The following is a 25,536-nucleotide window of genomic DNA, read 5'->3' on the forward strand; positions in this document are numbered from 1 at the left end:
TTTGAAAGGAGTAGAATACAAGAGCAGAGATGTATGGCTGAGGCTGTGTAAGGCACTGGTTGGAGCACATTTGAAATACTGTGAGCAGTTTTGTGCCCTATATCTAAGGAAGGGTGTGCTGGCATTGGTGGGGGTCCAGAGAAGGCTTACAAGAGTGATCCTGGGTATGAAGGGCTTGTCATGTGAGAAGTGGTTGAGGACTCTGGGTCTGTATTTCATGGTGTTTAGTAGGATGAGGGACAATCTCATTGAAACTTACGGAATATTGAGAGGCCTGGATAGAATTGACATGAAGATGTTTCCGCTCGTCGGAGAGACTAGGTCCTCAGAGTGAAGAGACAACCCTTTGGAACTGGGATTAGGAGGAATTTCTTCAGCTTGAGGATGGTTATTCTGTGGAATTCATTGCTAAGAAGAATGTGGGGGCCAAGTCATTGAGTGTATTTATGACAGAGATAAATAGGACCTTGATTAGCAAAGGGAACAAGGGTTATGGAAAGAAGGCAGGGGAATAGGGTTGAGAAATATATCAGTCATTACTGAATGGCAGAGCAGACTTGATGGGCTGAATGGCCTAATTATGCTCCTTTGTCTTATGATCTTATGGTTATATGGATAGATTGGAGAAGTTGGTTTTGATCCCTTTATAGAAGACAAGATTGATAGGAGAATTGATAAAAGTGAGGGGTGGCACTGTGGTTCAATGGTTAGCACTGCTGCCTCACAGCAACAGCAAACCAGGTTCAATTTCACCCTCGGGTGACTGCGTGGAGTTTGCATATTCTCCCCATGTTAGTGTGGGTTTCTTCCAGGTGCTCTGGTTTTCCCTCACAGTCCAAAGATGTGCAGGTTAGCGTCGATATGGGCAATTTAGCTTGGCCTGGTGTTCAAGGATTTGCAGATTAGTTGGGTTACGGGGGGATGGGTCTGGGTGGGATGCTCCGAGGGTTGGTGTGGACTTGTTGGGCCAAAAGACCTGTTTCCACACTGCAGGTGTTCTATGATTCTATGTTTGAAATCATGAGTATGAAATAAATAGGGAGAAACTGTGTCATTATTGGAAGAAGAGAAAAACAGAGAACATTGATTTAAGATACATGGTGAAAGAACCAAAGGTGACATGAAGATAAGCATTTGTGTGTGAACTTGATTAGGATTTAGAAAGCATTAGCTGAGATTGTGGCTTTCAAATGTAATTGGAATAATTATTTGAAGATAAAAAATTGCATAGCTTTAGGGAAAGGACCAGTAGAGTTGTTCTTACAATGAACCAATACGTACACAAATGTAACTGTTCAACGGCTCTATGAAATCTAGACCAACAAGCCATATGACCTACTCTTCCTCCAAAAAATCCTTGTTAAGACTTAGGATGCCCAAGACCTGCATTTGTGCAGCCTTGCAAGGGAGGCAGGCTGTATTGTTTTTCATTGACGACAAGGGTGGGTCAAGAAAATTAACGTTTTGTGAAGATCAGTTTCGTTACTATTGTTGCCAAGGCTGAGATCTTCTGAACATTTCTTTCATTCTCCTCACGTTTTCTAGCATTCCTCGACATGCATTCATAGACCAAGGGAACATTTAAGGCACATGTCAGTTTCATTGATAAACTTATCTTTAAAGGTGAATGATGATGATGTCAAACTTTATTCATAAATTTTATGTCTTTAAATTTTACTGTAATTCGTTTACTTCTTCTTGCTTGCTTTCCTTCAAGCTGCCGGCTGTCTCCTCACCAAATTATTGATCCTACATCAAATCGAATGGTGATTGCCAAGTTATGAGTTTTGATGTCAGGTTTTAAGAAATATTTTCTCCAGGTACAGAGTTTCTTGGTGAGTTTTTGTGAAGAGTATAATCTGAAATGGGGTGGCAAGGTGGCTTGGTGCAGCACCAGGGACCCAGGTTTGATTCCAGCCTGTGTGACTGTCTGTGTTGAGTTTGCACATTCTCCCTGTGTCTGCATGGGATTCCTCCAGGTGCTGTAGTTTCTTCCTACAGCCCAGAGATGTGCAGGTTAGGTTGATTGGTCATGCTAAATTGTCCTTGTGTCCAGGGATGCGCAGGCTAGGGGGAATAGCCATGGGAAATGTGATGTTACAGGGATATTGGGGGATAGGATGCTTTTTGGAGGGTCGGTGAGACTTGATGGCTGAATGGCCTCTTCCTGCACTGTAGGGATTATGTGAATAACTTTTAAATAGAGATTACACATTTTTAAAATTGTAGAAGTTAAGGACAGTCGGAAAACATTTGGCATATTTGGAGCTATTGACCTGAAAAGCCAAGGAACTGAGGAAAGTGGGTTGTAACAGGGAAGAAAAGTGGAATTTAGAATAAAATCCAGATCCAGTGGGATCCCTTTCTAGTTGTCTTGCACATTGGGTACTTTCGGGGCAGGCCAATAAAACAATCACCCATGAAGGAATGGGTGTTTACTAAACCTGTGTAAAGGAGGAACACACTTCTTGTCTGTTGTACCCTTTTATATCCTTAAGTACTGAATGACAGATACCAGTGTGTTCTCTGTGAATGGCATCACTGATTTTTGCTGGGCATAAGGAGAATCTTCTGCATTGTAAGGTTGATTGCTGCAAATGTAATCACTCAGAGTGACTTGGTTTTTCTAAAACTAGCAGAAGGTAGCATTAAGTTTTAGGCTGATAACACAGTGCGGAACTGAAGGAACACAGCAGACCAGACAGTATCAGAGGAGCAGGAAAGTTGACACTTCGGGTCAGGATCCTTTTTCGGAAAAAACAGTCTGCTGTGTTTCTCCAGCTCCACACCGTATTATCTTTGACTCCAGCATTAGCAGTTTTTACTATCTTTGACCAAAGTACTGCAGGTTTGCTGAAGCTTTAGAGTTAGAAACAGTCCTTTAAACGGTCATCTTGGTTAAAAAACATAATGGCTAAAATTGAACTGCAGGCAAATTTAATCTTAGTCTATAACCAGTATGGAGGGAGGTTGTGTGAGGGCTCTGTCATTCCTGATTTAGGTTTTGGGCAGTGATCAAACAAGTGCACAATATAGCTCACCCCTTACTTGTTTAACTCCAGAAATCCTGTCTGTCTTATTTTTCACAATTTTCAATTAAACAAAGAAATGCGCATTCAATTTTTTTTTAAAACATCTTATTCTTTTGTGAGATATGGGGATTGCTGGCTTGCATTTATTGCCTGTTCCCAATTGCTGTTGCTAAGCTGGTGTTGAGCTGCCTTTTTGAACATCTACAACCCGGGTTATGTAGGTAAGCCCCCAGTCCTGTTAGACAGGGAGTTCCAACACTCTGTTCCTCCTTTGTCATTTATGTTAAAGACATTGACCTCTTATCACTGCAGTGAAATCTGCATTGTTTTGAGTTCACAACTAAACTGAAATGTCTCCCTAGTTAAACCCTCAAAATCTATATTGCACCATAAACAAATTAGGCCATTCGCCTCATCAAGTCTGCTTTTCCTTTTTTGATCATGGCTGATTACATTTATCAACCCTATTCTCCTGCCTTTTCCTTATCACCTTTTTGATTCCTCTATTAAGAGCCTATCGATCTTAGTCTTAAAAACACTCAATGACTTGGTCTGCACAGGGTTCTGTGGCAATGAGTTCCACAGATTTACCACCTCTTCCTGAAGAAATTCCTCCTTATCTCCGTTAAAGTCACACCGCATGGAAACAGACCCTTCAGTCCAACCAGCCCACATCGACCATGTTCCCAAACTAAACTAGTCCCACCTGCCTCACTTGGCCCATATGTTTGCAAACCTTTCCTAGTCACGAACTTACCCAAATGTTATAACTCTAACTGCATCCACCACTTCCTCTGGCAATTCATTCCACACGTGAACCATTCTGTGTAAAAAGCTTACACCTCGTGTCCTTTTTTTTAAGAAAAGATATCCTTTGTCTCTCACCTTAAAAATATGCCCCCTAATTTTTAACACCCTAGAGAAAATACCATTATCGTTTACCTTATCTATGCCCCTCATGATTTTATAAACCTCTGCCCCAGTAAAAAAATGTCCCAGTCTTTCCAGTCTTTCTTTTTATATCTCAAACCCTCCATTTAAGGCTCCATCCTGGTAGATCTTTCTGAACCTGCTCCAGTTTAATAACATCCTTCCTATAATGGGGTGACCAGAACTGCACACAGTAGAAGAGGTCTGGCCAATATTCTGTATAATCTCAACAAGACATCCCAGCTGCTGTACCCAGTGGTCTGAGCAATGAAGGCAAGTGTGCTAAATGTCAACTTAATCACCCTGTCTACATGTGATGCAAATTTCAACGAATGATGTACCTGAATGCCTAGCTCGTTCTGATACACAGCGCTTCCCCAGGACCCTGTGTAAGTCATGTCCTTGTTTGTTTGACCAAAATGCAATATCTCACTTTTTTGTCCAAATTAAACTCCATCTGCCAGTCCTCAGCCTGTTGAACCAATTGCTCAAGGTCTTTTTCCATTCTCAGTAAAGTTTCTTAACTGTCCACTGTACCACCAATTTTGGTGTCATCTGCAAACTTAATAACCATGCCTTAATAACCATTGGCGGCACGGTGGCTCAGTGGTTAGCACTGCAGCCTCACAGTGCCAGGGACCCGGGTTCGATTCCCGCCTTGGGCAACTGTCTGTGTGGAGTTTGGACATTCTCCCCCTGTCTGCGTGGGTTTCCTCCGAGTGCTCCGGTTTCCTCCCACAGTCCAAAGATGCACAGGTTAGGTGGATTGGCTGTGCTAAATTGCCCCTAGTGTTCAGAGGTGTGTGGGTTATAGGGGGATGGGTCTGGGTGGGATGCTTCAAGGGACGGTATGGATTTGTTAGGCCGAAGGGCTGTTTCCACACTGTAGGGAAATCTAATCTAATCTAACCTTTGATTCAAATGACCTCCCTCCCATATGTTAGATGGGTACGCCAACTGATTATTCCTCAAATATGGATCTAGACTGTGAGCATCTCTTAGTTCAAATTTGAGACTTGTTGTAGCCAACCATTTGATCTCTCAGCAACAAAGCAAAGGTGTGTCGCTGACTGCGTTTAAAAGTGCATTCTTACCTTGTTAATAGGCTACAGCGGGAACTTGCTGTCCCAACTGTATGCCGCTGACTGCGTTTAAAAGTACATTCTTACCTTGTTAATAGGCTACAGCGGGAACTTGCTGTCCCAAGTGTATGTCGCTGACTGCGTTTAAAAGTGCATTCTTACCTTGTTAATAGGCTACAGCGGGAACTTGCTGTCCCAAGTGTATGTCGCTGACTGCGTTTAAAAGTGCATTCTTACCTTGTTAATAGGCTACAGCGGGAACTTGCTGTCCCAAGTGTATGTCGCTGACTGCGTTTAAAAGTGCATTCTTACCTTGTTAATAGGCTACAGCGGGAACTTGCTGTCCCAAGTGTATGTCGCTGACTGCGTTTAAAAGTGCATTCTTACCTTGTTAATAGGCTACAGCGGGAACTTGCTGTCCCAAGTGTATGTCGCTGACTGCGTTTAAAAGTGCATTCTTACCTTGTTAATAGGCTACAGCAGGAACTTGCTGTCCCAGCTGCAGCACTCCAACTGCCTTCGAGACATTAACCGCCTCAACCTCTCCACCCCTCTCACCCACTCCAACCTCTCCCCCGCAGAACGGGCAGCCCTCCGCTCCAACCCCAACCTCACCATCAAACCCGCAGACAAGGGAGGCGCAGTGGTAGTATGGTGCACTGACCTCTACATCGCCGAGGCCAAACGCCAACTCTCCGACACTTCCTCCTACTGCCCCCTTGATCCCCACCCCTGAGCATCAAACCATCATCTCCGATACCATCCATGACCTCATCACCTCAGGGGACCTCCCAGCCACAGCATCCAACCTTATTGTTCCGCACAGCCCGTTTCTACCTCCTTCCCAAAATCCACAAACCTGCCTGACCTGGTCGACCCATTGTTTCAGCCTGTTCCTGCCCCACCGAACGCATCTCCACCTATCTGGACTCCATTTTAGAACATAGAACATAGAACATTACAGCACAGTACAGGCCCATCGGCCCTCGACGTTGTGCCGACCTGTCGTACCGATCTCAAGCCCATTTAACCTACACTATTCCATGTACGTCCATATGCTTGTCCAATGATGACTTAAACGTACCTAAAGTTGGCGAATCTACTACCGTTGCAGGCAAAGCGTTCCATTCCCTTACTACTCTGACTAAAGAAACTACCTCTGACATCTGTCCTATATCTTTCACCCCTCAATTTAAAGCTACGCCCCCTCGTGCTCGCCGTCACCATCCTAGGAAAAAGGCTCTCCCTATCCACCCTATCTAACCCTCTGATTATTTTATATGTTTCAATTAAGTCACCTCTCAACCTTTTTCTCTCTAATGAAAACAGCCTCAAGTCCCTCGGCCTTTCCTCGTAAGACCTTCCCTCCATACCAGGCAACATCCTAGTAAATCTCCTCTGCACCCTTTCCAAAGCTTCCACATCCTTCTTATAATGCGGTGATCAGAACTGTACACAATACGCCAAGTGCGGCTGCACCAGAGTTTTGTACAGCTTCACCATAACCTCTTGGTTCCGGAACTCGATCCATCTATTAATAAAAGCGAAAACACATTTTCTCCCCTTTGATCCAGGAACTCCCTACCTACGTCTGTGAAACCACCGACGCCCTCCACCTCCTCCAGAACTTCCAATTCCCAGGTCCTCAACACCTCATTTTCACCATGGACGCCCAGTCCCTATAGACCTGTATTCCTCATGCAGATGTCCCGCAGGCCCGACCAGTTCCCCCCCCCCACCGACACCCTCATCCGCCTAGCCAAACTTGTCCTCACCCTCAACAACTTCTCTTTCGATTCCTCCCACTTCCTACCGACAAAGTGGGTGGCCATGGGCACCCACATGGGCCCAAGCTATGCTTGTCTCTTTCTAGGTTACGTGGAACAGTCCCTCTTCCGCACCTACACAGGCCCCAAACCCCACCTCTTCCTCCATTACATTGATGACTGTATCGGCGCCGCCTCTTGCTCCCCAGAGGAGCTCGAACAGTTCATCCACTTCACCAACACCTTCCACCCCAACCTCAAGTTCACCTGGGCCATCTCCAACACATCCCTCACCTTCCTGGACCTCTCAGTCTCCATCTCAGGTAACCAGCTAGAAACTGATGTCCATTTCAAGCCCACTGACTCCCACAGCTACCTAGAATACACCTCCTCCCACCCACACTCCTGCAAAAATTCCATCCCCAATTTCCAATTCCTCTGCCTCCGCCGCATCTGCTCCCAGGATGAGGCATTCCACTCACGCACATCCCAGATGTCCAGGTTCTTCAAGGACCGCAACATTCCCCCCGCAGTAGTTGAGAACGCCCTTGACCGCGTCTCCTGCATTTCCCGCAGCACATCCCTCACACCCCGCCCCCGCCACAACCGCCCCAAGAGGATCCCCCTCGTTCTCACATACCACCCTGCCAACCTCCGGATACAACGCATCATCCTCCAACACTTCCGCCATCTACAATCCGACCCCACCACCCAAGACATTTTACCATCCCCACCCTTGTCTGCCTTCCGGAGAGACCACTCTCTCCATGACTCCCTTGTCCGCTCCACACTCCCCTCCAACCCCACCACACCGGCACCTTCCCCTGCAACTGCAGGAAGTGCTACACTTGCCCCCACACCTCCTCCCTCAACCCCATCCCAGGCCCCAAGATGACTTTCCATATTAAGCAGATGTTCACCTGCTCATCTGCCAATGTGGTATACTGTATCCTCTGTAGCCGGTGTGGCTTCCTCTACATTGGGGAAACCAAGCGGAGGTCTGAGGACCGCTTTGCAGAACACCTCCACTCCGTTTGCAATAAATAACTGCACCTCCCAATCACGAACCATTTTAACTCCCCCTCCCATTCCTCAGACGACACGCCCATCATGGGCCTCCTGCAGTGCCACAATGATGCCACCCGAAGGTTGAAGGAACAGCAACTCATATTCTGCTTGGGAACCCTTCAGCCCAATGGTATCAATGTGGACTTCGCCAGCTTCATAATCTCCCCTTCCCCTACTGCATCCCAAAACCAACCCAGTTCGTCCCCTCCCCCCACTGCATCCCAAAACCAGCCCACCCTGTCTCCGCCTCCCTAACCTGTTCTTCCTCTCACCCATCCCTTCCTCCCACCTCAAGCTGCACCTCCATTTCCTACCTACCAACCTCATCCCACCTCCTTGACCTGTCCGTCTTCCCTGGACTGACCAGTCCCCTCTCTACTTCCCCACCTATACTCTCCTCTCCACCTATCTTCTTTTCTCTCCATCTTCAGTCCGCCTCCCCCTCTCTCCCTATTTATTCCAGAACCCTCTCCCCATCCCCCTCTCTGATGAAGGGTCTAGGCCCGAAACGTCAGCTTTTGTGCTCCTGAGATGCTGCTTGGCCTGCTGTGTTCATCCAGCTCCACGCTTTGTTAGCGTGAATCAGCGAGGTGGGTTTAGGTTGTCCTTGTAGTGAGGCAGCAAAGCCATCTTGCCCTTTGTATCTGACTTCAGCACATGGCACCTAAGTGTTTTCAAGTGTTTTCTGGCACTTTAAACCTTTTTAAAATCTGTTTTGAAATCTGACTCCCATCCCACTGTGTTGCTTAATGAGGAGTGGTGACAATATCACTAGACTAGTAATCTAGAACCCAAGCTAATGGCTTGTGCCGTGGGTTCAAATCTCACAATGGCAGTTGGTGGAATTAGAATTCAGTTAATTAACAGTAAACCTGCTCTCAGTAATGGTGATTGTGATCATTATGATTGAGTTCTCTTAAAATCTATGTGGTTCATATATTTATATATATTCATATATTTCCCTTTAGAAAAAGAAATCTGGCATCCTTCCTGGCTTTAGCCAGTTTTGATGTGATTGACTCATTAGCTGCCCTCAAGAGCTTTTGGGGATAGGCTACAAGCGATGGCCTTGCTAACGCTTGTCACATCCAATGACGGAATTTTTAAAAAAATTCGTTCCTTACCTGCACATTTTCTGTACCCTGCCACACCACCACCATGCCCATCCAGACCTGCTACCACTTCATTTGCACCTTCTCCAACAATGATGGAACTGAGGTCCCTGATATACCAGGGTTGGGGAGCATCTCCAAAGCTGGGAGTGATGCTGGTGGGGGAGTGTTTTTAACGCCTCTACTGACTCAAAGGACAACATACCTGGACAGGGTCTACAACTATTAGGTACAGCTCCAAATAGTCAACATAAATGTTGAGGTAAATATTCAGGCAAATCGCAACTTCCAAATTTGATTGTAAGTCACTTCCCAGAAGCTATGGTTCCATTGCAAACCTCAGTACCAGCAAAGAACTCAATGTTTGCCAATATTGGATTGTAAAATCTGGGCTGTTGATTTAATTCTCATCTAATGACTACATGTACTCATTTTCCAGGAGGAGTAACCAGATGTTGATCAGGATTGGGAATGCTTGACTTTTTGTTTCTTTTGTAGTGGAACATGAAAACAGAACTAGGCTACTCAGTCCCATGAGCCTGTTCCACCATTCAGTGAGGTCATGGATGATCGGTGGCCTAACTTCACATATCTGCCTTTGGCTCATACTCCTTCATGCTTTTGCTTAACAAAAAAAATCTACCTCGGACTTAATGTAAGCAACTGACCTACCATCCACCTCCATTTATGAAAAAGAATTCCAGACACCAACCGTCTGTTTGTGTATAGAAGTGATTCCTGACATCCTTCTTGAACATTCTAGCCCAAATCCTCACACTATGTCTCCTGATTTTAGAATCTCCAACCAATGGAATTAGTTTCTCTTTCTATAAAGTGCCTCTAATTATAAATATAAATACTATTTCATAGAGGTGTTGGTGGAAAACAATTCTTTGCGTGGGTTCGAGTGCCTGTAGAGGGTTTAGTTTACAACTCTGTAACTAATGTTGCGGTCGTCTTTCCTGTAAGTCCCCATGCAATCAGCATGTAAGTCAGCTCTAAAATGATCATGTGTGTTACTTGGCAAAAAAATTTAAGGGGCCACACACTCCCAAAAAATGAGGGAACTTTGGTTGTGACAGCTATGAATGTGAATGCAGTAACATAAAGAGGTCAAAATGGGATCAAGTGTCATGGAAACTAAATTACAATATATACACTGAAGCTAATTTCCTATTTCTTGGTTGCAGATGTGAAAGACAGTAAATCGTGTACAGACTGTTCAGAAACTACTTATAAAAATTCATCGTTGTGCATCTCTCCTCCTTGTATTGGTGACTTGATGAATGATGAAGATTTATTGTACACACTGAAGTTAAAGTTGGATCCATACCACCCAACAATCAAAAACTGGAGGAACTTTGCCAGCAAATGGGGCATGACCTATGATGAACTTTGCTTTTTGGAACAGAAACAACAGAGCCCTACCTTGGAGTTTTTGTTGAGGAACAGTGAACAAACAGTAGCACAGCTAATTGACCTGTGCAAATTTTACAAGAGGGTGGATGTATTAAAAGTACTGGAGACATGGGTGGAGAAAGAGTGGCCAAAACAGTGGCATACAAAATCAAGTAAAGCTTGAAAAAAATCAAGAATTTGTAGTACAATTTCCAGTTGTAATCATTTCACTTACAATTCAGTTTTTTTCAGTCAACTTACATTCAAATTCTGTCATAGATTGAGAGAGATCTCCTGAAAGTTCTGAAGTTTTAGAGATATAAGTTTTGTGAGAAATTTATGGATGACAAAATGGAAAGAAATTGAGTAAGCACTAAAATGTTTGAAAAAAATCTGTGTATATTTATGTGTGCCTGTTTTTTTTTCCACTCTGTCTTTCTCCACAGCTGCCTTGTTCTTCATTGTACATGTAGTTCATTGAAACAACAGGACATTTCAAACGCAGAAATTTTGGTAAGGGTGAATATTTTTGTTTGGGAAAACTTGTGGATCTTGATGGAATCAAATGTTATGTTTTATTTCAAATTCTGCCTTTAAAGTTTTTTTTAAAATCAAAACCCAAAGGTTTGAGAGTACATTTAATTAAACTGCTACTTTATGTCAGTAGAAATCTTTTGGTCCCACAGAAGTGGCAATATAGCTTAGGCCTGGCTTATGGAAAATTAGGGGATTCCCTGAACATCTCCATAAATGGTGCAACTGTGAGGCATTATCTTTTTTCTTGAGAATCTTGTACTTTTGGGGGAGTCAATTTACTCCTGAAGACTAGCTCACATAGTAAAATACTGCAGTCTGAGGAGTTCTTTTGGCTACTGAAAGATATTCCAGAATTCTAAACTACATCTATTCTTGTCTCAAACCATTGGTGCTCCAGCCAAAAGAAGTGAATGATATCCAAACTGTATGAATGAGCCTGAGTTCGTCCAGTCACAATGATATTTTAAAATTTTCAATAGCCATTTAGATTTGTTTAAGAATTTTCCTAAACCACAAGCCTACTGGTTCTTTGAAACTAAAGTTTTCATGAGCAAGCAAGAGTTGCCTGAAAGCATGGCTGAGGTCAGAACATTAAATTAATTTAATAAGCAATAGCTATTGTAACACAATAATGGATTCCTAATTCTGGAAGAATGTGATCAAATGTAATTCATTCTAGTCTGTGATTGTATATGCTAATCTGGATGGTCATATTAACCTTTTTAATTATATCTTCACCAGACCACCTATTAATAAAATCCTAATGAATTATATTTAGCATCTCAACAAGTTACTTTGTTTGATCAGAAATAAACTTTTTTGCTAACAAATCGTTCCAATGTTAAAAAGTACTTCACAAAGAGATCTTCACATCTTTTTCTATTGAGGGAAAGCCGTGTGTCTTATTACGATGACAACACATTATGTACCTTGGTGAAATGGCCGTTGTGTTGCATAGTCAGACACCAACAACAAAGTGGCTTGCTAATCACCTTTTTGTAAGGAGGTGCCTTCTTAAAGCCACCATGAAGTGACTTTTTAATGTTAATTGGTTTTGTCACAAAATATTACTCTTAATCAGTTCTGGATATTTATACCTGAGATGGATGTAGCCAGAAGCCCTCTCGAGTCTGGCCGATAGTATAAACCCAGCTGATGTTTTGCCTGCACCAGGTTTGCTTTGGAAACTGCAGTATTCCTGCAGTTGAGACCAGCACAGATCACAGATTGTACAAAGACCTTCCTATTCTGCTTGACTCAGCATACAAATGGGAGTAAATACCTTTACATACTCGTGATATGTAGACGATATATTTGCTATATTTGAATCTGCAACTGCATGTAAGAATATCCTTACTCATCTCAACGTGCTCCATCCCATACTCAAATTCACATTTGAAATGAAGTAATCAAATGAGCTCCCTTTCCTCGACACACTAGTTGAAAGATCTGCCAGCAGGTTCACTACCATTGACTATCTCAAGTGTACTTCACTAGCGCAAATCCAATGCTGAAATTGGATACATCAAAGCCATCTGGAAAGATAAAGGCTACTCATGATTTATCACTGTGTATTACAGACTCATAGAGTCCAAGTCCCCACTTTCAATCCCAAATAAATACCTAATCTACCTCAGATTAACAAAATATGTAAAAAAATCTGTGCAACATGTGACGTTAGTCATTCCACACTGCTACTATAAAGAGTATTGGCCATGTACTTAGGATGCCTGTGTTCCAACTGCCAAATCAAATCGTTTTCACCCAACTGAAGGAAGGCACCCAAACGTGAGGAGCACAAAGGAAGCATTTCAAAGACTCCCTAAAGGTTTTTGTCAAGAACGGTAGCATAGATGTCAACATGTGGTAGACCTTCGTTCAGAAGAAACTGACTTGGAGGAAGCTCCAGCATGAAGTGGGTGGCATGGTGGCGCAATGGTTAGCACTGCTGCCTCACAGTATTGGGGACACAGGTTTGATTCCATCCTTGGCTGACTGTAGAGAGTTTGAACATTTTTCCTGTGTCTGCATGGGTTTGTTCTGGGTGCTTTGGCTTCCTCCACCTGTGCAAAAGTTGTGCAGATTAAGTGGATTGGCCATGCTAAATTGCCCATAGTGTCCAGGGATGTGCAGGCTAGGTGAATTAGACTTGGGAGATACAGGTTTACAGGGATGGGGTGGATCTGGGTGGAAAGCTCTTCAGAGGGTTGTTCTGGACTTGAGGGGCTAAATGGCCTGCTTCCGTGCTGTAGGGATTCCGTGACTCTGCCATTGGTCACAATTCTTTGAGTATACTCATCAGAAAGAGGAAGTAAGGGAAAGCAACCAGGAAAAGGAATGACAGCAATCTCAAGGCCATGGTCCAATTCCACTTCTCAGGAACACTGCCAATTGTGTGGTTGGAGATGTGGCTGTAGAATTGGGCTGATCAGCCATGCAACGACCCACAGAACCCATGACCAGTGACACAGAATTTCCTAATGAACAATCATACTCATTAGCAATTTAATGCTGATGACAAAGTTGTGTGAAACAAGCGTCTTCACATTTGTTCACCACTAACAGGATGCTACCATCATGCCAAATGAGAAATGTGGTGCATGAATATACAGGTGTGACTAGGTATATAGGCCATATGCCCCGAAGTATCAAACACATATATCTCTTTGGTTGCACACAACAGGCAACATTCTGACCATAGCCCAGCCAGTCGATGCCTGCAGAACTCAAAACTTAATATCCAACATTAGGTGTGGTTTCACAATTGAATAATGTATATGAAACAATCTTGAGTGGATTAAGAATTATGTTGACAACTAATTTAAGATTGTCAGTCAGGCTGGCAATGTGGCACACTTGTGCACACTAGAAGTCATGTATATTAATAAATACAGCTTTTAATTTACAGACAGAAAGAACATGCACACAACTTGTGCCTACTTCACCTTGACTAAGTAAGAAACAGACATTTTCTTGTTCATTCCTCAGGGCAGTGCCTTGATCGATCAGAGTCAATTTGCCTGGTTTAGAAAACTCTGATCTACATGCATATACAGTTAAGGTAAAAGTAGGATGTGTTAACAATCTGAATCGCAAAAGCTGATAATCAAAGGGCATATTTTAAATGAATTATCCCAATCATGTGTTTACTACCGTATTTCCAGAAATATATTAATTACATAGATATTCAATAAAAATGAAGTCTTTAATATTGGAATAAAACAATAGCATTTAACACAGAGATTGAGGTTTCAACCACTTGAGAGCCTCATGTGAGACTGTATAATAACTGTTTAAAATGTTTCAGTAAATCCTCTTCAAATTGTTTTAAATTCTTAAAATAGTAAAGAAACTGAATATTTTACAAATTGATTTTAACACTGAAGAATTATGAAAGCCTGTACAATCCTGAGTTTTGCATTTCTAATGTAAGTAAAATATTTAACACATTTCAGTATGTTACCAAGTGTGATTTAATATAATGACTGCTGTTATATGTATGATTGATGAAACAAAGCAAAAACATAACCTGACTTAACTAAATATGTAGCATTTATTAACATTATAAAAAATATTAAATGATATTATTTATAAGATTTCAGGTGATTATCAAACTTGAAATATATTTTCAAGAAGATTACTAGGGCATAAATTTGTTTTGAAAGAACTCAGACTGTCAAAAATTAAAGCAATGCTTGTCTATTTTGCACTTTATCATAATTTTACAGCAAATAATATGGAACATCTCTCAGAACAACTCCCAATCCCCAGATGCAATAGCTATTTCTATGTGTTTGATTCCAGTAGACAATCAATACAAAGAGTTGTGGGAGCAAGTTCTATGCAAATTCTAAGCAAAGCTTTTTTTTTCAGGTGTTACCGTATATTTAAGGTACATAAGTAAAATCCTTTCATTTAAGTACAAAGTTTAAAAATTTCTAGCATTGAGCTGATGTTGTCTGCCTTAGCTGAGTCTGTTACAAACTCGGTATTCGAGATTGATCCCTTACCATCTTGTATTTTTAATTCTCTGTGTGGTAACGGTGTTGTTTTTGCCTCAACGTGAATGAGTCACTTGACTGTAAGAATACATCAAAGATTCTACGTATTTGGATTGATATGAAGGAATTGTACATTTGTCACTGAGATAGATACGTTGATACATCTTGACTTAATAACCGGTTGATGCAAGTTTTCAGTCTTTAGACACAGAGAGCTCAAGTTCTGGGATTGAGAACTTTGATGTAAATGTCCCGGAAGAAGCTGCTGCCTTGGCTTTTGTGAAGTCAACAGATCCTTTGGATTTGTGACTGAAGTTAAACAGCTTTCCAAACTTGAACTTACTTTTTTTACTTGAAGCATCATCAGAGATATGAAGAGTACTGGAAGTTCTTGCTTTTAAATTGGAATCACTTTTTGGCAGTGTAGGTGCATCAACAAGATCAGATAACGATGATGATCTTATTTTAAATGTTTCCCTTGAAAATTTATTCTCATCACTATTTACATTTACTCTGGGAGCCTTTGCTTGGGCGTAAAGGCTTGGTGTGCTCACATCCACACCAACTTCTCGAAAATCATCAGGCAGATTTGGCGACTTAACATTGACTTTCTTACCCTTCATGTCTATGGTGGGGTCTTTCCAATTTTTTTCATGAGCTCCAGCACCAGGAATACGCAAATTTGCATCTCCTGTTATATTGTTTGTTGGTAGATTGGTATCCATGTCTGGAATGGATACATTTCCTGAAGGCATGTTAAGTGAAGGCACTGTTAAACTTGAGTCTCTAACTTTTCGATCAGGTACTTTAAGTTTCAGATCGGACGCACCATAATCAGTGCCAATTGTGGGTATTTTCACATCCAAATCACCAGACGCTTTGGGAAGTTTTATATCAACATTTGGTGCTGCAAAATTTCCTTTACTATTTGGGATAGATACATTCACACCTGTTGTTTTTACTGAACCCTCAAAGTCCACATCTGGTCCTTTTGGCCCTGATAGATCAAAGGATGATAATTCCATTTTTGGCATCTTCACTTTGGATTTTGCCTCAGGAAGATCAATACTTGAAGCGTTGATATCAATATTTGGGCTTTTCACATCTAGACTTGGGCCACTGATTTTTCCCTGAAAATCAGGAGCAGAAATGTCCATGTGACCTTTTGGCATTTTCAGTCCTGGCAATTTGAAATTTCCTCCTTTAACTTCTGCGTCTCGGATATTTGCATCTATACCTCCTTTTGGCAGATTGATGTCAACATCTGGAGCCTGAAAATTTCCCTTAACATTTGGAACAGTCACGTCAATACCAGGCGCTTTTATCGAACCATCAATATCCACATCAGTCCCTTTTGGTCCTGAGACTCCAAAGGATTGCATTTTCATGTTTAGCATTTTCCACTTTGCATCAGGAACATCGACACTCCCTTTTAATCCCCCTAGATCAACATCTGGACCATTTATACCTGCTTTCAAATCTGGTACACTTGTGTTTAGTTCAGGCATTTTTGGTTTGTTTCCAGAAATTGAAAATGTGGGCTTTTTAAATTTTGGGAACTTAAGTTTTCCTTCTGCACCAAAGCCACCAGCATTTGCTGTATTTATATCCAAGTTTGGTGTTTTGACATCAGTTTGTATCTTTGGAGTAGTCACATCTATATTTCCCTTTGGCGGACTGACATCCATATCTGGAATGGAAATGTTGCCTGCTGACATGTTAAGTGAAGGCTTTTTAATTCCTGATCCTTTAAGTTTTACATCAGGCACTTCAAGATCCATGTCAGGCATATCATAATCTCCATTGATTGTGGGTGTTTTGAAGTCTAAACCACCAGATCCCATCCCACCTTTAATCTCTGGAGCTGATAAGTCAGCTTTTGGCAGCTTGACTTTGCCATCTAAATTAACATTAGGTCCTTCAATTCCGGAAAAGTCTACATTTGGCTTCTTGAGCTTCGGAACCTTCAATTTAGCATCTAAATTGGTTGTCACAGTTGGTGCTTTCACGTTCAAGTTCATGTCAGGAGCTGACAAATTTGCACTTGGCATGTTAAACTTTGGCATTTTGAATTTACCTGCTTTGAGTTCAGCAGCAGGGATGTTTGCATCGAAGTCTGCTTTTGGAAGATTTACATCAACATTTGGTGCAGCAAAATCTCCCTTAAGGTTTGGAACAGACACATCGAAACCAGGTGTTTTCACTGAACCTTCAACATCCACATCTGGTCCTTTTGATCCTGATAGACCAAAGGATGGTAATTCGAATTTTGGCATCTTCCATTTGGATTTTGCTTCAGGAAGATCAACACTTGGAGCATTGATATCAATATCTGGGCCTTTCATATCAAGACTTGGGCCACTGATATCCCCCTGAAAATCAGGAGCAGAAAGATCCACCGTACGTTTTGGCATCTTCAGTCCTTTATTCGAACCTGACAGTGAAAGTTTACCACTTGGCGTTTTGAATCCTGGCAATTTGAAATTTCCTCCTTTAATTTCTGCATCTGGGATGTCTGCATCTATACCTCCTTTTGGCAGATTGATGTCAACATCTGGAGCCTGAAAATTTCCCTTAACATTTGGGCCAGACACATTGAACCCAGGTGCTTTCACTGATCCATCAACATTCACATCTGGTCCTTTTGGTTTTGATAGATTAAATGATGGCAATTCCAATTTTGGCATCTTCCAATTGGATTTTGCCTCAGGAAGATCAACAGTTGGAGCTTTGATATCAATATTTGGGCCTTTCATACCAAGACTTGGGTCACTAATATTCCCCTGAAAATCAGGAGCAGGAAGATCAACCTCACCTTTTGGCATCTTCAGTCCTTTATTAGTACCTGACAGTGACAGTTTACCGCTTGGCATTTTGAAATCTGGCAGTTTGAAGTTTCCTCCTTTAAGTTCTGCATCTGGGATGTTTGCATCTATATTTCCTTTTGGAAGATTGATGTCAATATCTGGAGCCTGAAATTTTCCCTCAGCATTTGGACCAGACACATCTATACCCGGTGCATTCACTGAACCATCAAAATCAACATCAGGTCCTTTTGGTCCTGATAGATTAAACAATGGTAATTCCAATTTTGGCATCTTCCGTTTGGATTTTGCCTCAGGAAGATCAACAATTGGAGCATTGAGATCAAGATTTGGGCCTTTCATATCAAGATCTGGGCCACTGATATCTCCCTGAATATCAGGAGTAGAAAGCTCCAGCTGATCTTTTGGCATCTTCAGATCTTTATTTGAACTTGACAGTGACAGTTTACCACTTGGCATTTTGAATCCTGGCAATTTGAAATTTCTTCCTTTAAGTTCTGCATCTGGGATATTTGCATCTATATCTCCTTTTGGCGGATTGATGTCAACATCTGGAGCCTGAAAATCTCCCTTAACATTTGGAACAGTCACGCCAATACCTGGCGCTTTTATCGAACCATCAATATCCACATCAGTCCCTTTTGGTCCTGAGACTCCAAAGGATGGCATTTTCATGTTTAGCATTTTCCACTTTGCATCAGGAACATCGACACTCCCTTTTAATCCCCCTAGATCAACATCTGGACCATTTATACCTGCTTTCAAATCTGGTACACTTGTGTTTAGTTCAGGCATTTTTGGTTTGTTTCCAGAAATTGAAAATGTGGGCTTTTTAAATTTTGGGAACTTAAGTTTTCCTTCTGCACCAAAGCCACCAGCATTTGCTGTATTTATATCCAAGTTTGGTGTTTTGACATCAGTTTGTATTTTTGGAGTAGTCACATCTATATTCCCCTTCGGTGGACTGACATCCATATCTGGAATGGAAATGTTGCCTGCTGACATGTTAAGTGAAGGCTTTTTAATTCCTGATCCTTTAAGTTTTACATCAGGCACTTCAAGATCCATGTCAGGCATATCATAATCTCCATTGATTGTGGGTGTTTTGAAGTCTAAACCACCAGATCCTATCCCACCTTTAATCTCTGGAGCTGATAAGTCAGCTTTTGGCAGCTTGACTTTGCCATCTAAATTAACATTAGGTCCTTCAATTCCGGAAAAGTCTACATTTGGCTTCTTGAGCTTCGGAACCTTCAATTTAGCATCTAAATTGGTTGTCACAGTTGGTGCTTTCACGTTCAAGTTCATGTCAGGAGCTGACAAATTTGCACTTGGCATGTTAAACTTTGGCATTTTGAATTTACCTGCTTTGAGTTCAGCAGCAGGGATGTTTGCATCGAAGTCTGCTTTTGGAAGATTTACATCAACATTTGGTGCAGCAAAATCTCCCTTAAGGTTTGGAACAGACACATCGAAACCAGGTGTTTTCACTGAACCTTCAACATCCACATCTGGTTCTTTTGGTCCTGATAGACCAAAGGATGGTAATTCGAATTTTGGCATCTTCCATTTGGATTTTGCCTCAGGAAGATCAACACTTGGAGCATTGATATCAATATCTGGGCCTTTCATATCAAGACTTGGGCCACTGATATCCCCCTGAAAATCAGGAGCAGAAAGATCCACCGTACGTTTTGGCATCTTCAGTCCTTTATTCGAACCTGACAGTGACAGTTTACCACTTGGCGTTTTGAATCCTGGCAATTTGAAATTTCCTCCTTTAATTTCTGCATCTGGGATGTCTGTATCTATACCTCCTTTTGGCAGATTGATGCCAACATCTGGAGCCTGAAAATTTCCCTTAACATTTGGAGCAGACACGTCAACACTTGGCACTTTTATTGATCCATCAATATCCATATCAGGTCCTTTTGGTCCTGATACACCAAAGGATGACGTTTTCATGTTTGGCATTTTCCACTTTGCATCAGGAACATTGACACTCCCTTTTAATCCCCCTAGATCAACATCTGGACCATTTATGCCTGCCTTCAAATCTGGTACAGGTGCATCTAATTCAGGCATTTTTGGTTTGTTTCCAGAGATTGTAAATGTGGGCTTTTTAAATTTTGGGAACTTAAATCTTCTTTGTGCACTAGGGTCATCAACCTTTGGAGCATTTATATCCAAGTTTGGAGTTTTGACATCAGCTTGAAATTTTGGTGCAGATATATCTAGATTTGCTCTTGGTAGTTTGACATCCATATCTGGAGAAGAAATAGTTTTTCCTGAGAGGTTGAGCGAAGGAGCCTTTATCCCTGTGTTTTTCAATTTTACATCAGGTACTTCGAGGTTCATGTCAGGCATATCATCATCTTTGTCCATCGTCGGTGTTTTGAAGTCTAATCCACCCTTAATCTCTGGAGCTGATATGTCAGTCTTTGGCAGTTTTATGTTGCTATCCAAGTTCACATTAGGACCTTGAAGTCTGGAAGTGCCTGTATTTGGCTTCTTGATGTTTGGAGCCTTCAATTTAACATCTAAATTGCTTGTAACAGTTGGCGTTTTCATGTTCAAGTTCATTTCAGGAGCTGACAAATTTGCATTTGGCATGTTAAATTTTGGCATTGTGAATTTTCGTTTATTAAGGTCTGCATCTGGGATGTTTACATCTGCCTTTGGAAGTTTTATATCCACATTCGATGCAGCAAAATTTTCTTTAACATTTGGAACAGACACATCAAAGCCAGGAGCTTTCACTGAACCATCAACCTCCACTTCTGGTGTTTTTGGTCCTGATAGACCAAAGGATGGCATTTGTACTTTTGGCATTTTCAAATTTGCTTTTGTTTCAGGAATATTTACACCACCAATGTCAATATCAGAAGTGTTTATATCTGGTACAGACACATCCATTTCTGGCACTTTAGATTTGCCTCTTGAAATTGAAAACGATGGTGTTTGATACTCTGGGGACTTTATCTTTCCTTCGAGCGTTGTGGCTTTAAATCTTGGGCTACCTACATCAAGAGTTGGACTTTTGACTTCAGCTTGGATATTTGGAGCTTCAAGATCTATCCTTGATGTTGGCAGTTTGAGGCCATTATCTGGAATGAAAACATTTGACAAAGACATGTTAAGAAAATATGCTTTCAATTTCATGCATTTTTCTTTTGTATAGGGATCTTCAAGATAACTTGCACGAATTGTGCTTTTTCATTGCTTGCTTTAGTAGATCCTAGTCCTGCTTGTCTAGCTAGAGTTGATAAGTTGATTGTACTGTTGATTGGACTAGTAGCAGTTATCGTTGACAGAGATCTTTTACTTACCAACAACTGTGTGATTGATTCTGAGCTGGCTGAGCAACTTGGGGCTGGAAGCAAGTTAGGAGACATCGAGAGAGGGAAAAATTGTGCAGATTTTCTTGCAACCAGAAGCTACCTATCACTGCAGTCAAAAACTGCAACCTGACTATACGATTTAAACCTGACTAAAACAGATTACCTTTCCACAGCAGTTGCTATAAGCTGTGATGTTTGAATTGAGAAAACATTTTCCAAGTGAATTAGTCACTCTGTGCTTATTAAAAACTAATGGAAGCATCTGGAGAAAGGCATCTGATCAACAAAGAGTATAGCCAGCTGAAGATGGACCATCTCAACATTGGAAGCAGGAAATAAAGACCACAAAGTTGAATTTCCAGTTTTTCTACCTCTGCCAATAAATTGTGAATATGTGCGTGTAAGGGAGAGTTTATAAGGGAATTAAATTTTAATTTAGTAGTGTTATATGCTAATGGTTTATATCAGTTTGCCTGTGGGCTATTTACCATGGCTAAGCCACCCAACCTGCACATCTTTGGTCTGTGGGCAGAAACCAGAACACCCAGTCTTGCATTAAACTCAAAAATTGAAGGAATAAAGGGGAAATTAAAATTGCATAGTTTGTTTTATAGAGAAAAAATTTCAAGGAATTTGAATTTATGTGAAAACAGGCCATTCAGCTCGACAAGTCCACACCAACTCTTTAAAGAGACTCATCCAGACTCACCTCACTCACAGGAAATCCCTGCATTTCCCGTGGCTAACCCACCTAACCTACACATCCCTGGGCACTATGGGCAATTTAGCTTGGCCGATCCACCTAAGCTGCACATCTTTGGGCTATGGGAGGAAAACCCTGCAGACACAGGAAAAATATGCAAACTCCACACGGACAGTTACTCAAGGCTAGAATTGAACCTGGGTCCCTTGCGCAGTGAGGCGGGCCGGCACGGTGGCTCAGTGGTTAGTACTGCAGCCTCACAGCGCCAGGGGCCAGGGTTCGATTCCAGCCTCGGGTAACTGTCTGTGCGGATTTGCACATTCTCCCTGTGTCTGCGTGGGTTTCTTCCGGATGTTCCGGTTTCCTCCCACAGTCCAAAGATGTGCAGGCTAGGTGGATCAGCCATGCTAAATTGCCCATAGTGTTTAGGGGTGTGTGAGTTATAAGGGGATGGATCTGGCTGGGATGCTCCAACTGGCGGTGTGGACCTGTTGGGCCGAAGGACCTGTTTCCACACTGTAGGGAATCTAATCTAATCCAATCTAACCTCTGAGGCACCATGCCATTCCTTGTAATAAACAATAATTCTTAGGTAGTACAAAAACCTGGTCCATTCTTTCTGCCAATCTTCATCTGAAAGTCATATACATTGGGGTACCGTGTATACTTTAAAACAAAAATTAACATTGTTTTGACTCTGGGAATAGTGGGGCTCAATTTACAGCAAGTGGTTCTTAATAACATCATGATTTGGAGCACTATTGACCAGAAAATATCCCTTCACGTTAGTTGTAAGATATTTAATATTAAGGACTATGAATTTATGGTGCTTTTGTGATAAGGCCAATATCTGGTCTTTATCATTTTATTTTTGACAGGTTGGGTTATGGCAATTTAATTTTTCATTCACTGAATTCTCATACGGATTGTTGGCATGAAGTTTGTTCATGTAAAACATTTGCCTAGGTGCTGACTGAAAAATCAGCCTTTTGATTTTCCTGTTCATATCGTTGATGAAACCTATATGGACTGTGCAAACGGTGAGCAGCAACACTATCTACCCTCTTGGTATCAAAACAAGTCTGCATTCAACATAATAAAATGTGAGGCTGGATGAACACATAGGAACAGCAACTCATATTCCGCCTGGGAACCCTGCAGCCTAATGGTATCAATGTGGACTTCACCAGTTTCAAAATCTCCCCTTCCCCCACCGCATCTCAAAACCAGCCCAGTTCGTCCCCTCCCCCCACTGCACCACACAACCAGCCCAGCTCTTCCCCTCCACCCACTGCATCCCAAAACCAGTCCAACCTGTCTCTGCCTCCCTAACCTGTTCTTCCTCTCACCCATCCCTTCCTCCCACCCCAAGCCGCACCCCCATCTACCTACTAACCTCATCCCACCTCCTTGACCTGTCCGTCTTCCCTGGACTGACCTATCCCCTCCCTACCTCCCCACCTATACTCTCTCCACCTATCTTCTTTTCTCTCCATCTTCGGTCCGCCTCCCCCTCTCTCCCTATTTATTCCAGAACCCTCACCCCATCACCCTCTCTGATGAAGGGCCTAGGCCTGAAACGTCAGCTTTTGTGCTCCTGAGATGCTGCTTGGCCTGCTGTGTTCATCCAGCCTCACATTTTATTATCTTGGATTCTCCAGCATCTGCAGTTCCCATTATCTCTGCATTCAACATGAATTAATTTCACACCCAGTATCAAATTTGGATTCCTTGACATCCATGGTAAGATTGTTAATGCCATTTTAAAGTTCAGCGCTGAGCTAAGAATCTAACATTAAGGGTTTGTTTCTTGGTAATGTGAATGAAGGCACTTTTATTGTTGATTTGAAACTAGGAACCTCAGGATTCAAATCGGGCATTATCAGGTTTCCTTGTGTTTTTTTCTTTATAAAACAAACTATGTGATTTTAATTTCCCCTTTATTCCTTCAATTTTTGAGTTTAATGCAAGACTGGGTGTTCTGGTTTCTGCCCACAGACCAAAGATGTGCAGGTTAGGTGGCTTAGCCATGGTAAATAGCCCATAGTGTCCAGAGATGTACTGATGAGGTGGATTAGCTGTGGGAAATGCAGGGTTGCAGGGATAGATAGACTGGTTGGGATGCTCTTCGGAGGGTTAGTGTGGACCCAGTGGGCCAAATGGCATGCTTCCATGCTGCAGGGAATCTAAAGGATGTTAGTGAACTCCATGGGTGTTTTTTGAAAATCCAGTTGTTTCATGGTCTTTATTACTAATAATAACTTTTCCCCCCAAATTTATTTAATTAAATTTAAATTCCCTGATTGCCAAGGTGAAATTTGCATTCATATTTCCTCAGTCATTAGTCCAGATTCTGGACCAAATCAGTTGTCCAGACCTCTGGATTACTAGTCTAGTGACATAACCACGATGCTCATATCACATCTCTATTCAACTGTTGAGTTTATATAATGAAAGGAAGATAGTGTGTGCATTGGTTTCATCAGTTTCATATTTAAGCTACATGGCTGGTAGTCAGTTAGCTCAGGTGGTTGGACAGCTGGTTTACAATATCAAGCACCACCAAAAGCATAGGGTCAATTCCTACACTGGCTGAGGTTACCATGAAGGGCTATCAGCCTCTTCTGTCACCTGAGGCACAATGACCCTTAGGTTAGACCATCATCAGGCTGGTAGCACTGTGGTGACTTTACCTTTATTTATACCATTACTGTAAAAACCAAAAGCAGTGAATCAATTTTAAAGATTAAAGTATAAATACTACCTTTTGTTGCCTTTAGCTTCATGTCAATATCAGGAGAATATATCCTGGGCTCTTTTACTCCAAAAGATGATGTTTTATTTTTTACATTGGCCTCTCCATTTCGGCTTCCAACATTCAGATTTGGTTTTGCTAGCTTAAGATGTGGCTTAATCTTGCTGTTGTACAGCTTTAAGTACGCCTGATCACCAGATCCCTGCAAAGAAAAACATAATTTGTAAAGTAAGTATGCTAAATTGATTTTGACTTATAACTGGTGTATACGTTTAATTCAGAAGATCATAAGAAATAAGAGCAGAGGCAGGCCATTCATCCTGCTACAATATTCAATAACTGATCTGATTGTGGTATTAATTCCACTTTCCTGCTTACACCCCATAAACTTTCACTGTCTTGGAGATCAAATCTTTGTCTGATTCAATGATTCAGCCTTAAATATGGAGTAAGTCCAGATTTAGCATTATCGTTGTGTTCTTTAAGTGAAACAATATTATGCAAATCAGATTTTTCCCATACAACCAATGTGAAAACAGTAGCTTGAAACTACATTGCCTTTCTACTCAGTGTTATAATCCTGGACCAGATCACAAATTTATATTACAATCTGCCTAAGGACCTGTAATTTTAAGTAGACAAGTTCTGAAGTCTAGGGAATTTACTAGGAGAATAAAGGCACAAGATTCCATGCTCTTGAACAAATAATATTAAATGTTGCTACGCAAAGTTAGAACAGTAATACAATCTATACAATCCTTACATAGCTTAAATTCTAGCACCAATAATTAATGTGTGGTAAACTGGGGTTGTGACCGAATACCCTACAGTACACCTCAAATAGCAAATGCAATGAGACAGGCTCAGCAATTCCCAAACATTAATGACATGGTGGAGTGTCAAATTTCAATGAACTTCGCAAGGGATTCAGATCTTCACTTTTGCTGATCTTGAAACACACTCAAAACAACTGTTCTGTAATATGC

At 41.7% G+C, this 25,536-nt stretch overlaps 2 protein-coding genes across 2 annotated transcripts in view; one reads left to right on the forward strand and one right to left on the reverse strand.

The window, feature by feature from the left end:
• Positions 1-11,657, forward strand: part of edaradd (EDAR-associated death domain) — a 53,492-nt gene extending 41,835 nt beyond the window's left edge. The window contains exon 6 of the mRNA XM_048535831.2: positions 10,181-11,657. Coding sequence (XP_048391788.1) covers positions 10,181-10,572 — 392 coding nt within the window. The 3' untranslated portion in view covers positions 10,573-11,657. The remainder of the gene's footprint in view (positions 1-10,180) is intronic.
• Positions 11,658-14,169: 2,512 nt separating this feature from the next.
• Positions 14,170-25,536, reverse strand: part of si:ch211-125o16.4 (neuroblast differentiation-associated protein AHNAK) — a 49,356-nt gene continuing 37,989 nt past the window's right edge. Inside the window, exons 5-6 of the mRNA XM_048536228.2 lie at positions 24,560-24,752; positions 14,170-20,858 (exon numbers count right to left, since the gene is read on the reverse strand). Of these exons, the coding sequence (XP_048392185.2) occupies positions 15,121-20,858; positions 24,560-24,752 (5,931 nt within the window). The 3' untranslated portion in view covers positions 14,170-15,120. The remainder of the gene's footprint in view (positions 20,859-24,559; positions 24,753-25,536) is intronic.

This window comes from Stegostoma tigrinum, chromosome 9, assembly GCF_030684315.1.
Source record: "Stegostoma tigrinum isolate sSteTig4 chromosome 9, sSteTig4.hap1, whole genome shotgun sequence".
In the NCBI taxonomy this organism is placed as follows: Eukaryota; Metazoa; Chordata; class Chondrichthyes; order Orectolobiformes; family Stegostomatidae; genus Stegostoma; species Stegostoma tigrinum.